At 35.9% G+C, this 14,296-nt stretch overlaps 1 protein-coding gene across 1 annotated transcript in view; it reads right to left on the reverse strand.

The window, feature by feature from the left end:
* Positions 1-2,252: 2,252 nt before the first annotated feature.
* Positions 2,253-14,296, reverse strand: part of LOC128616976 (cadherin-10-like) — a 56,584-nt gene continuing 44,540 nt past the window's right edge. The window contains exons 8-12 of the mRNA XM_053639882.1: positions 13,503-13,639; positions 11,263-11,381; positions 10,989-11,097; positions 10,407-10,658; positions 2,253-3,497 (exon numbers count right to left, since the gene is read on the reverse strand). Of these exons, the coding sequence (XP_053495857.1) occupies positions 3,007-3,497; positions 10,407-10,658; positions 10,989-11,097; positions 11,263-11,381; positions 13,503-13,639 (1,108 nt within the window). The 3' untranslated portion in view covers positions 2,253-3,006. The remainder of the gene's footprint in view (positions 3,498-10,406; positions 10,659-10,988; positions 11,098-11,262; positions 11,382-13,502; positions 13,640-14,296) is intronic.

A 14,296-nucleotide genomic window follows, 5' to 3' on the forward strand; every position in this document is an offset into this window, starting at 1 on the left:
TAGATAGGCTGTGGCATTTAAATGATGTTTGACTGATATTAAGGAGCCAGGTGTGTGCCAAGAAAGTGTTCCCCACACCATTAAACTACCACTACCATCCTGACCTGTCAACACCTGTTGATTTGGTCCATGGATTGATGACTTTGTCACCAAATTCTGACCCTGCCATCCACATGTTAAAGAAGTGAGATTCATTAAACCAGGGTACATTTTTCTGATCTGTCTAGTTTCGGTGAGCCTGTGCTCAGACTGCTGTTCTTGTCTGACAAGAGGGGAATGTGATGTGATCATCTGCTGTTGTAGCCCATCCACCTCAAGGTTTGATGTGTTGTGCATTCTGAGATGTTTTTCTGCTCACTATGGTTGTAAATAGTGCTTATTTGAGACGTTATTGTCAGCTTGAACCCATCTGACCATTCTCATTTGACCTCTCTCATGAGGTCAAACTGATGTTTTTGTTTTTTTAAATATATATCTTTAGAGACGCTTGTGTCTGAAAATTCCAGAAGTTTCCAAAATACTCAATCTGACCAATCTGTCACCAAAAACCATGCCTGGGTCAAAGTCACTGAGGTCACATTTTCCCCCATTCTGATGTTTGATGTGAAAATTAAATTAAGCTCTTGACTTGACATGATTTTATGCACTGCACTTATGCCACATGACTGGCTGAATGGATAATTGCATGAATGAGCTTGTGCAGGTGTTCCTATTAAAGTGGTTGGTGAGATAATTGGAGCTAAATATGAAATTCTGTATTGTTAGGTAGAAGATACCTAATTGCAACTTTTGGATGCACATCACCAATTTGGTGGAAAGGGAAGCACCTGATACCCCCCTCTGGCAAGATGTTAAACAGTAGAAAAGGGGTTCTTCAAACATATGTTTAAATAAATACATAACTGTTTGCAGGAATACAAAATTTTAGTTTGTCAATGAAACTCAGTCTCTGGATCTGAACCATATTAAAAACCTGTAGTTTTGAATTGAATTAGGCAGCCTACAAGCAAATCTTTAAAATGATAAAGAATCTTGAAATGTTCAGCATGGAAGATGGTTCATCTATAAGTGTATACAAAGGCTCAATCCTATAATCAAATATCAATTGTAGAGCTGCTGATAATTCTGAATGCAATGTCCACATATTGTGCTCCCTCTACCCTAATCTTAAACCTTCAGAACATCAAACATTGCTCAATTATCCTTAAATTGTTTATTTAGATCAAGATCCATAAAGTACAATTTGTGAAATGTTACATTTCTCTTTGATGTTTTCTCTTTCAAAACCATTTCGCCGCTACTCTGGCAGATGTCCATGTAGCTAAAGTGCAAATTAAAAGCTGCTCCAGTTGGTAATCATCTGGAGACATACACCAGTATATAAGGGGGTGATGAAATAAAATCTTACCAAGGAATGTATAACTTATGTACAGGCATATACATTTCAACTTTTGTGTTAATAGGGAGATTAAGATTCTTGAGAATGCATGTGCTAAAGAATTTGTAACTTAGGCTTTACATGAAAGGCAATGTGTAAATATATTAATGCTAAATTATGGAGACATTTATAAATGCAATCAAATAAACAGCAAATATATTATAACAAATAAAGATCTAGAAGATTTCCTGAATGCGCCTGTCATGTCAGAACAGAATTCGGCCATAGACTCAAATTCCCTGAATCCATCACAGAGTCACAACATGGCTCATCTGGACTCTATTTCCCATCACACACCGTTTCTCTCACATTCAAGGTCACCTGATTACTAATTTCACACATCTGTAGCACATCCATAAAGCACACACACATAAGTAATCCAGGCTCAAATGCTATTAGTGCAAAGTTTTCTCATGATGCTAAAAATTTTTTATATTTTTATTTTTATATTCTTCTTTCCTCCCTGATTCTGGTTTTTGCCTTTGATACTCTGATTGGTCAGATTGATACGCTGATCGTCTGACCCTCGCATGTTTTGTGATTTTGATTATGCATATTGTTTTGGATTTGTCTACCTCTTGCAATAAAGTCAAACCTGCACCTGCAACAGTCTCTGCTGCCTGACAACTTTCTTAATTTATCTGATCATTTTTATCTAGTTATATTTTTCCCATTGTTATATTATTTATTTTTTTCTTTTTGTTTTTCTTATTAATATAAGCCAATTACTTGTTTAAATCTAACAGAAGCTATCAGTTTTACCTTAAAAAAAATGAAATAAAAAACAATAATATAACCATGGTGTCAGGAAAGTATCAGATGAAATATTCATTTCTGTTCATGGTCAAATGCATAAAAAGGAAAGACTGCTGTTACTGCTGTTATTAAAACTGGTCAATCCATTGATTTCCAATGATGACGTTTAACACACAGTAGAGATTTTCAAAACTTTATTATCAAAATAAGTATAAAAATATAAATACAGTATAAAACAATATGACAGCAGTCATACAGAATGAAGATTGTATGACCAGGTTTCTACAAGATTACACTTTTCATTGTACATGATCTAATTCTATGTGCTGAGATGAATGCACACATTGACACTTTGAACCATTAAAAAACTTTCACTGTAACACTGCCTCTTAACCCAAGATACCAAATAGTTTACATGTATTTATTTTATGTATGGTTTGCAATAAAAGCTAAGCTAATAATCAGATTGTTTTCCATTTATTTGCAGTAAACATCAATAGTATAGAAAGCTGCTATCACTGTTCAAACATACAAAACACATTATTCACACCATCGATCACAACAAATTCCTAAACCTCAAAGGCAACTTTATGAAATATAAAACAGAGAGAAGAGGAAGAAAGAGAAGAACTAGATCAAGAATGAGAGGAGGAAAATAAATGTTCTAATCAAATCTCCCAATTAATTTAAGCATGATTTTCAAGTCTTTTTTGACTATAACTGGATTATACAGTTGGGTAAAAGAGTGTTGATGTGAGTTATCTCATGGAATGATATGAGTCAGAATCTCAGGATAGTGTTACAACATGGTGCTAAGTCTCTCTGTGCATCTCTTTTCCTATATACATATCTGCCAGTTTTTTGAATGGTGGCCCCCACTGACTAAGATAATCAAAATCCTGATCTGATTCAGTTGCTGTTGACTCAAGTGAACTAAGAGATTCTGCGAGCGAACCATTGCCCTCATAGGCATAAGTGGCCAGTGAATCATACGGCGGGGCTGCAGGGTCCAAATCATTCTCCTGAAGACGTCCGTTAATAAAGTCCCTCACGTCTGTATTGTTTTTAATGGGTGAGACGCGTCGGAAGGGAAAGAGCATTTCTGGGATGATGTCACGTCTCACCTTGTTGGTGTCAATGACTTCGGGGTTCCTCAGAGTGCCAATGTCGAAGGCCTGTGTGTCTTCTTCCCCTCCGCCCTCATCATTGTAACTCACCACATTGTCCCTCACGTCCTCTTTGGAAATGATCAGAGGCTCTTTCTTCCTCTGCCGTCTCAGTGCCGCAAACATGACCACAATCACTATAGAAACGGGTACAGGAAAACAAAAACATTACCATTTCTATAGCAACCGTTGAGATAAACAATGCTTTGTATCCTTTAAACATTCTGTGAGTGGATGGGACATCATCACCTAGAGTGGTAAATATGAAGAAAATGACTGAAAGCCAGCATGATCACCATGGCAACAAGCAAGAGAAAAAGCTGTGATCGAACCCTGGGAGTGACCTTCATTTAGCGAGTGACCAGAGGGGGGAAAAAAGCTTAGTAAAAATGGATTATATGCAGTCATTAAGCCACAAATAAATAAATAAATAAATACATACATACATAAATAAATAAAAATTGAAGGGGGAACAATCAATTATCCTCTGATGAGAACTACTAGATCATCAGTTTATTAAAAGCATTCAGAGGCTGCTGGCTGGCTGAGGGCAGGAGAAGAGATAAGAATGAAGCTGGCATTGCATAAAACTGTGTAGAGTTCAGCAGAAGCTGCAGAGGAGTGTGTTTCAAAATATGTCATGCGTCATGAACATTGCGAAAGGAGCCATAAGCTATTTGTGATAAATACTTAGTACTGCCTCGGATATAAACTTAAGTTAATATTTAAGTTTCAGAAAAAAAACATTGTTTTGCTTTATTTTCCTCCCTCAGTACGTTTACATGGACAACAATAATCCAATATTAACCCGATTAAGACAATACTCTGATTAAGAAACTACCATGTAAACAGCAATTTTTTATTAATTTAATCTGATTAAAGTCGTACTTGCAGTAAACACAAATCGAATTAAGACATGTGGAGTATTCCTGTTTTACTCGCATTATCGACGTGCGTTACAGACATGTACACACCTTAATCACACTATTAACATTGTGTGGGAGTTTTCACTGCATTTTGCGATAGGACACGTACACACACGGCAGTGCTCAACCGTTTGACGGCAAACAGGAGAGCACGGCTGCGTCCGAAACCACGTACTTACCTACTATATAGTAAGCGAAATACATGCATATAGTAGGCAAAATACATGTATATAGTAGGCGAAATACATGTATATAATAGGTGAAATACATGTGTTTCGGCTGCTATGGTTTCGGACGCAGCCCAAGGCTTCAAGCAGTCGGCTATTTGCACATATAGCATGACAAATGACGAACTGCACTTGAAGCTTTTGTAAAATTAAAAATAAAAACACCCAAAACTGTATACGGTACCATAACGAAGATGAACTGTATGTTGATATGTGGAGGGAACGTTGGACGACATGGTGTGGCGACGTAATGACGTGTGCCGTTAATTGATCTATGTTCTATAACATGTAAAACGGGAACATGAAAGGAGTATTCTAAACACGACTCATGTAAACACCTTTATCTTATTCAGAATAAGGTCAATAATTAGACTATTGCTGTCCATGTAAATGTAGTCTCTGTCATCATGTTATATTATAGAATGTCCAATGCTTTGAAAAGCACATATGTAATGTATTGACCAGGCTCAACCAATTATATATATATATATATATATATATATATATATATATATATATATATATATATATATATATATATATATATTGGGCATTTCGTGCAAGGACTGACATGCAGCACAGGGCTGATTTGTAAACTGGCATTAAGACGTGTTTTCTGGTTTTCTTTTGAATAGGGAGCAAATTCTGCCTGAGAAGAGAACAGGTGCTCCTGTTGGCAGCTTGTTGTTTTTTTTTCCTGATCAGCAGCTGCTCTCTCCTCTCAGCAGGTAAATGGAGTGATTGCCCCTGCCTAACACTCAGGTGTTAATTATGAAGGAGGCCTCACAGGAGCTGCGTGATGCCCAGACTGGTGGACCACAGGTGGTGAGGGCTTGTTGAGGGTATGTATGGGTGAGTGTGTGGAAGGGTTATTTTTGATGGAGGTACTGTAGCAGCCTCTTGTCATGCCCCAGTGGCCCCCTTTCACTGTGTGGAGTGCGATGGTGAATTGGACAGCTTGTCAGAAAGAACAACTAAAACAGTGCAGCGAGGGGAAGGGAAGGTAAGGTGCAAATGTCATGGTATTGCACTCAAGAGTCATAAATGCTAAGGTTTAATGATCACTGCTATCACCTGTCTACTCAAAAATTAAGTTCTGGTGGAAAGGGTGTCATAGAGACAGAGAAATCTATGCAAAACAATAAACTATATATCGCTTACTGCAGTTCAGCAGATATAGTAGAAGATGAGAACCTGTTAAATATAATGAGCTAAAGCAGAATTTATAAAATATATGAAGAAAATGCTCCTCATTTGGCCTGATGCTTCCATGCATTCACATTCATATAATTATTTTTGCATTACCCTCATTCTCCATTGAATCAGGATTAAAACGATTGTGTCCTAGGACTCACTATTATGCACTTTTTCATACACTGTCTACTGAGGACACCTGATTTAGCAGCAAAATTAGCTGAGATGAATCACAGGGTAGTGCATTATAGGTTAATAATAGTCTCTGATACAAACATAGTGACTCAAATAGTTGTATTAACGCAGATGATATTACCTCAGGTGGAACATGAGTCATGCTTGGTTAAGTGGCATACTAAGAAAATGTCCTATCAAAGTGCCTCTGGCTATAAGTGTGGCATATTGTAGCTTAGTGCTTCAGAAAAAAAGTGGAGTTTGGTGTTTTTTTTTTTTTTTATGCTGCATTAAGTATATCTAGGTAAATGTGGTGTTTTATGATGGCAGAAGCATGTGACCTACTTAGGGGCTTACAACAGCAGAAAGGACTTTGTCAATTTCATGCATTTTATAATGAAAACCATTTTTTCCCAGTGTTGCATTTTGAGAGAAAGTGTGTGTGTGAGAGAGAGAGAGAGGGGGGGAGGGGGGGTCAGGAAAAGAGACTTTCTGTAAGTATTACCTGAAGTAGCATCCTAATGGGGTGCCCTATTTTTAACCTAGTTTGTGATGGTTTGTAGAAAATTAAAGGAGAAAAAAAGATGGAAGTAGAACACAGAGATCCGAAAGGGTCTCAAAGTAAACTTGATAAACCGTCAATGTGATTATGTTTTAAAGCATATTCAGGTTCATTGTTTTAGTTAATTGATGGTAAAAACCAATATGGTGAATTTTCTCAATTTAACCACCCTATTGTGTTCCAGTCAGGTTTGGCCAATTTTCTAGAACTACGGTTCCTCTCATCTGACTGACATAAAGCTCAATGTCTTTGTCCAGACTATAATGATAAATGGTCTGTTTTTTCGCCCCACTTTTTTACAGTATGTTAAAATTTTCTACAATGATGGTGTTCTAGTCAGATTTGACTGGCCATAGATAATGAATAGGCCAATAAAACAATAAGTTTTGTTGTTTCGTTCACTGTTTGGCACTTTTCATTTAGTGTTTAACCTGATTAAATTTGTAGTGCTTAAACAGCAAATACATTGGCTAAACCTTGATATAGCAGTCTAGCCTTGACAAAGTAGTTGTTGCTCAGTGGTTAAAATATTGGGCTACTGCTTGGTGGGTCATGTGTTCAAATCCCAGCACTGCCAAGCTGCAAATGCAATTGTATAAATGAGATAGATGTACAGTATATTGCTCTGGAAAATGGCATCTGCCAAAGGCCATAAATGTAGCCTACCAGTGTTTGATAACCACTCGAGTGTTTTTCTTCAGGTCTATAGTACTTCAAATAAAACAAATTATGCTTATTTTGCTCAAAAATTAGCAGTATAATATAATTTAAATGAGGTTTATTCCCCATAAATCCATCATAAAATCTTGTGAATGACTTGGAATGGGGTTGCACAGTTGGTTATAATACATAATTAAAAATATGCCTCATAAACAGTTCTCAACATGTTCTACCCATATCCATGTTGGCTTCTTCTGGGTTTCTTCCCACCTCTCAAAAATGTGTCAGTAGATGGACTGGCTACTTTAAATTTCCTCTAGGTGTGAATGAATATGTGAATGTGTTATGTGTTGGACTGGCATCCCATCCAGGGTTTATTCACACCTCATTTCCAGTTTTCATGGGATAGGGTCTGAATTCAGTACAACCTTGATAATGTGGTTAAGAAGAATGAATTAATGAATTAAGGAATATACAGCAGTATGTACTCTTAAAAACAACTGGAATTTGAAAAAAAAAAAAAAAAAAAAAAAAAAAAAAAAAAAAACACATATTGCAAATGAAATTAAATGTTTGTCAAATTCTATCCAATTTTACCCGTGGTCAAATTAGCCAAGTTTAGCAATAATTGCAATACAATTACTATTGAAAGACAAAATAATACTTTATATAGTGATTAATTTTCAACCATTCCCCATGACCTAAACCAATGTAACAGTTAATATGCATATATTAATTTAAAAGTTATTAATAAGACCTGTTCATAACAGCACTAGAATATAGACAAGAATAAAAAGCTTCATCTGTGTTACGAAACGGGACTGGAGGCGGATGCAGGTGCAGGTCACAGTCTTTATTAGACACAAACTCAGGATTGAAGTAAACGCGGTCTTCACAGGGAAACGAGAACATACGAGGTATGGGAAAACAAACGCAACTACTGATCCAAACAATACTCACAAGGATCAACCAAAGACACGGTATAATACTGAGCGAAGTGCTCAGTCACCCAGGCATTTAAATAAAGAACATCATTAACTCAAAGCATGGACACCTGGGGCAAATTAAAGTCACTTAACACAAAATGCTCAATCGGGAAGCGAGCGAACAAAAACAATGTCACGTGACTCGTCCGGAGCCGAGCCAGTGCCCTCTGCTGGCCGTGGCGTAACAATCTGATTACACTGCCAAACTCTGAATCAGCCATTTTAGAAACACTATTCAGAGATTGAGATAAGAGAGTCAGCCCACCAAGGGATGTGTATTGGGGATGTTATAAATAGAATTTGTTCATGGCTCCCACAGTGAAGTGGCTGTGAGGTTACACAGCCCATTTACACTGATTCACGGTGTTTTACAACATTTATCAAGGAGAGAGTAGATGTAGGTCATAGTACAGTGTGGCAGCACATGACATGTAAAGGATGGCCTATTGAACAGAGACAGGTGAATTTGTGTTGGATGTATGTCTTATGTATTACACCAGAGGACTGCAGAGGTTCAATGGAGTATACATCATAATAATGAGGGGAAAAATCAAATCAAGTCAAAGCTGAAGGCAGCTTCCTTGCTGCCTATGCTGTCTCATAAGTTGTTGTCTCAGATTGTCTCAGTCTCAGCAGTGCTTTGATAGCTACGAAGATAAAAAGGCCATGGTTTGAGGCAGACTTTGAAGACAACAGATATCATGATATTGCTGATGTACTGACACTATCAATTGCTAACCTTGAAGGTTTGTTAGGCTGGATGGATACTAGGTATACTAGAAAAAAACATTATGGACATTAACATACTTTTTTGGTTATTTATATTATCATGTGTTTTTATTAATACGGTAACAGAAGAAAGCATATTTTGTTCCTTTTAACCCATCTACATTAGAGAATAGTGTGCTTCTGCATGTGTTAAGTTGGCCTTTGCACACTCAAAGAATGTTTGAATAGCATATTTCTGGCAAGGATGAAATAATTTACACTTTCAGTTTCTCAAAAATGTAGTCAAATCAGTTCATTCCCAATACTGTCTTCACTGGGACTCCTTAGAAGGAATGATAAAGTCTGCAATTGCGTGTGTTCTTTCTGTCATTCTGAATGAAAACCCTTTATCAATTATGAGTTGAGTAATCACCATGCTCAGGCATGCATGGCATACCATATATTTTGTGAGAAAGGTTAGTTCTGGATTTGTTAAATAAGAATTGGAATGTTTCCGCTATGGTATATAAGCCTGCACTGTGCTAAATGAAAAATACTTATTGTCCTAATACCTAATTCAGAATTGATTCATAATTTGACATGACTTAACTGTTATTAATTGAATACGATTTCAGTGGCAGTGAGCAAACCTTTAAACAAACAGTGAGCAAACCCTGAATATGAACCGTCTTTACATTTTGGAAATTTCGTGATGAGAAATCTATAGAATGATGAAGGCTGATTAGTGAGCATTAACAGTATTAACAGATTCCAAATCACTACATATATTTTAGCACATTTAATAAACATTTTATACACAGTAACTCAAGTTATAAAAACATGCTTTTATTTTGTATGTTTGTTAATGCACTTCATGCTGTTGTGACACACCTTAATCCTATAACTATAGTGTGTACTTCAAATCTATTAAACACATCAGCTGTGGTGATTTGGCTGATGGTAGAATAACATGCAATCACCTCATTGTTAAATATACAGAGAGAATGCTAGCCTGACTCATGATTTTACTTGTATGAAGAGAACACTGATGCTCATAACCAAAACGACTCACCAATGATTTGCTGAATTTTTGTCAAGGTCAGTACTGTGATGTGCAATGTCAAACACCTTATCTGGGGAGGAAAAGGACTATGGCTATACCATTGTCCCCTTCACCAGGAAACCATATATTTGTTTATTTTCTTAGTTGGTATTAGTTCACATTGTTAAGTAATTAGCCTGTCATATGTTATTACATTGTTAGCTACCATTTTTACCCTAGTCAATTCGTTTTCCAGGGAACCAAAACATAAGACTGGGAAAGCACACTGAAGCTTCCAATTCCCTGAATGATTAGCTAATGAGTTTATCATTTGTCCTCTCCTGGTTTTGGTCTGGGTAGGTCATAGTCTCAGCTATAGCATTAAATTAATTCACAAATGTATGAGATATTATTGTGGTCAGAGCAATTTTATAGCTTTGAGATTTGTGTAGATAGATTTTGATTGATATGGAAGTTAAATACCTAAAGGGAAGTCAAATATTTGAGACACATGCAACATTCAATAATGGACTTTGTTTAAGTTCTGCTAGTACAAGCTTTACTCACTGAGCAGTATGATGATACAGAGTAAGATAGCAACGAGTGCTCCGGTGCTCAGGCCAGCAGCGAGCAGTAGGGCTTCAGTATTGCATGACTTCACATTCCCACGGCTGTCGCAGGCACACACTCGCACGGTCAAAGTGCTTGTACTGCTCTGTATGGGGTAGTCATTGTCTGAGATCACCACGGGCAGCAGGTATGAGCTCATCTCGTGTCGGTTGAAGCTGCCCCTTCGTGTCAATATCCGTGCTGTGTTATCTGGAAATTAAACAAACAAAATAACCAGGATTAATGGCCATGTCTCTTTTATCAGTGCTGGGAAACAACCATGTGATAGTTGTATCACTTTATCCTGTAATAATTCAGTGGTGCTAATAGTTTCTTCAAACCCTATTTTCAATATTTTTCACTATCAATATTTATTTTCTTCTGACACCGACCAAAGTGTTAATTAGAGCGTATTACTACTGTGGCCAAAATGTCATAAAAGAATAATAAAGATTATATCTGAGTATGGTGAAATATTTATTGCCAAAATGTATTGTAGTATTTCTCATAATCAGTTGTATTTCACCCTGTGATATTTACCTTCATTGTCAAAAATGGTAAAGTTAGGGTTGACTGTGCTCTGACTGAAGACAAACTTATGCGCGACAAGTGGCTCGTCCGTATCCACAGCACTTATGGTCTGAATGAGCTAAAATACAATACAGCAATATTATCGTTATTCATGGTTAATTCATGGTTAGTTCTTTATGTCATTTCAGGTTATATGAGGTAGCTATTGGCAAATAACAAACTTGACAAGGATATATAATGGAAATTTGAAAATGAGGAGGAAACTGTTGAACCAATCACATACCTGCCCAGCTTTGACATTTTCACAGACAAAGGTCTCATAGTACATGGCAAACTCAGGTGCGTTATCATTTACATCCCGGACTTTGATAAACACAGGGACTCTAGTTTGTAGAGATGTACCTGAAGGTGAGAAACAAGTTTCTGTAAGCAATGATTCTGTATTCCATATTTATTATAATTACTTGCTATAAAGTGTTGGTGCTGTTGTTTTGGCTATGTAACATCAGATTAGACTGGCCCTGTAAGTGCAAAACACATTAACAAACCAAAAGAACAGCAAAAATTCAGATATACAACAGGAAATCAGAGAATGCAACAGCAATTTCAACAAAAACAGCACATCAGTCTGAGAGACAGTGGAAAATGGAGAGCAGGAGGATGTTTACAGTAAGAGGAATTATGAGCCTAAATTAACCTACTGATGCCTTTATTCATACATATTAGTATTAAGATAACATATGATGTTATTTTACATATGCTGTCAACATTGCAGAGCATTAATAGGAGTTTCCAATTGTTGAAAATTGACATAAAGGAAGCGAGGTTATTCAGAATAACAAAATATTTATTATAATAAGTAACTTTGCATTACATCATTTTCACTAATCTAACTGGATTATTTTTTGCTTGTGATAGTTATACGCCATGTCCAATCAGTAACAAGCATGTGATGTTTAATAAGGACCTAGTCTTTCCATTTGTAATTTATGTTAATGTGTTTTCAAATTTACTGTTATGTTTTTGGTTTTGTTGTTGTATTTCTGAATTTGATATTGTGTTTCTGAATGTGCTGTTATGTTTTTGGTTTTGCTATTGAAATAAAGTTTAAAATTTGAATGCTATTCTTTTTGGTAACACTCTGCCATACCTTTAATGAAGTCATTTTCAGTTCCTTCTCTTTTGGGAAGCTATTTTGTTCAGTCAGTGAGAATCATTTGAACTAGGTTTGGGTGGATTGACTGATTTGAACTACTCAAGAATATGAGATATTTTTTGCCCTGAAAAACTCTATGCCTCATTCATTTCTGCAAAATGGAGTACCATCCACTGAGTTTGGAGACATGTGCTTGGATGAATGCAACTAAAATGCTAATTACATTCAGAATTAAACCTGCTGCTTCAGCACATAATTAATAAGGCAAGTGAGCCAGTTATATATGTGGATGGTGCGCTTGGTTTGATTTTTCCTTTTCGATCACCCTTTTAATTTTCATCTCATCTGTCTAAAAATTCTTTTTATAAACTCTAACCTTGTCCTTAAAGTCTGGTCTCACATATTACTGTGTTCTATTCCTTGATCATGTCCCTGATTTGTTCAACAGATTTTATATTACACATTTTGTTAGGTCTCTTGTGTATGAACTAATAAAGCAGTGACATCCCACTTCCTAATTAACTACCATTTCATGAAATGTAAAACTGTGTAGAACATTTAAAAAAATATATATATATATGCTGAAATCCAAAATGGCTCACACAGTATATCTAAATGTAAACAGAGAACTCATAGCTCAGTGCTTTAGGATATTTTCTTGTCATGAAAACATTATGTTAGGTATTTGAGCAATGGATGAGCAACTAAGACAATAAAAATCAAAGCACTGAACAATTCCATATGGACTGTGATTTTTTGTTCCAATCTTGCATTGTTGCCAACAATTGCATGCAGGGAATACAGTAATTAATAACAGCTCACAGCATTATGTATTGGCATTTGTTTTTATACATATTATATTAGTGATGTGACTGAATATGAATACATTTTTCAGATTGCACAGATAATGTGTTCTAAACAAATATAAAGAAAGATATAGTAGGTGCATTATTCTTTTTTGCCAAAAGGCAAGACTCAAGTGTTTTTGTGTGCATATGTTATATATATATATATATATATATATATATATATATATATATATATATATATATATATATATATATATATATATGATAGATTTTGTATATACACTGTATATACAACAATAACCAGATTAGAATGGGTAAATATATAGATATATTTAGATATAGATACAATTAAATACAATTTAATTTTCACTAATTCCAAAACTTTCAGCATTGACAAATTATTGGCAAACTAGTGGCATTGTTGTTTATTCATATTTAATATGTTCAACCCAAATGAAAAATGTGCTAAAACTCAAAACAAAGCTTGTGCTCTCAAATAAGCATGTTACTGTTAATCTCATAGCAACTCTTCCATTAAAAAATGAAAACTGTGCTCACTGATTTCAGTGGCCAGGACGGAGATATTGTGCCATTTGGACGTCTCTCTGTCCAGAGCTTGCAGTGTGCTGATGGTGCCATTGTTGGAGTCAATATTAAACAGCCTCTCTAGGTCTGTGTGTCGATCGATGGTGTATCTGCATAGAAGAATGTTCATATCGAAAACAGGCCAGAAGAAGTGTAATTATGGACCAGAAGAGGAAGAAAGCACACACAGTTTTAGGCTTTAGTGCAGGCAAGCAGTGTTCATCATATAGTTATTACTAATGACCCTGAACAAGGCCTGCATTTGGGAAGCAGCCAAATAAACACTTAGGCAGTAGTTTATTATTCATAAATGTTGGAGTATATACGGCATGACTTGCCAATTAGAACAAAATATGTTATTGGCCAAATCAATGTTAAAAGCAAAGCAGCTAAGAGTGTTTGCACTGAGCCAGTTACTGCTTCCCAAAGATATAGGTCCTTCAGTAATTTTACATAGTATTTAATGACATTTAAGGATTTGTAGAATAATTTATTTATTTACCCAATACATTTGTTTATTATATTCTCAGCTGGATGTATTAGGTAGCTACGATTAAATGGAAACCTTTTCACCTGGGAGCAACTGTGCTTTAATAAGGTGACATTTTGTTAGGTCTCATTTGAAAGAAACCACTGATCACTCTGACTATCCTATTTATTTTGCTGTCAAGAAGGAAAGCAAGGAAATCCCTCATTTTAGACCCATTTATCAGTGTCAACTTATATATTCTGGTGACATTTAAATATGCAGTGTATTACGATGTGTT

Source organism: Ictalurus furcatus, chromosome 13 (assembly GCF_023375685.1).
Source record: "Ictalurus furcatus strain D&B chromosome 13, Billie_1.0, whole genome shotgun sequence".
In the NCBI taxonomy this organism is placed as follows: Eukaryota; Metazoa; Chordata; class Actinopteri; order Siluriformes; family Ictaluridae; genus Ictalurus; species Ictalurus furcatus.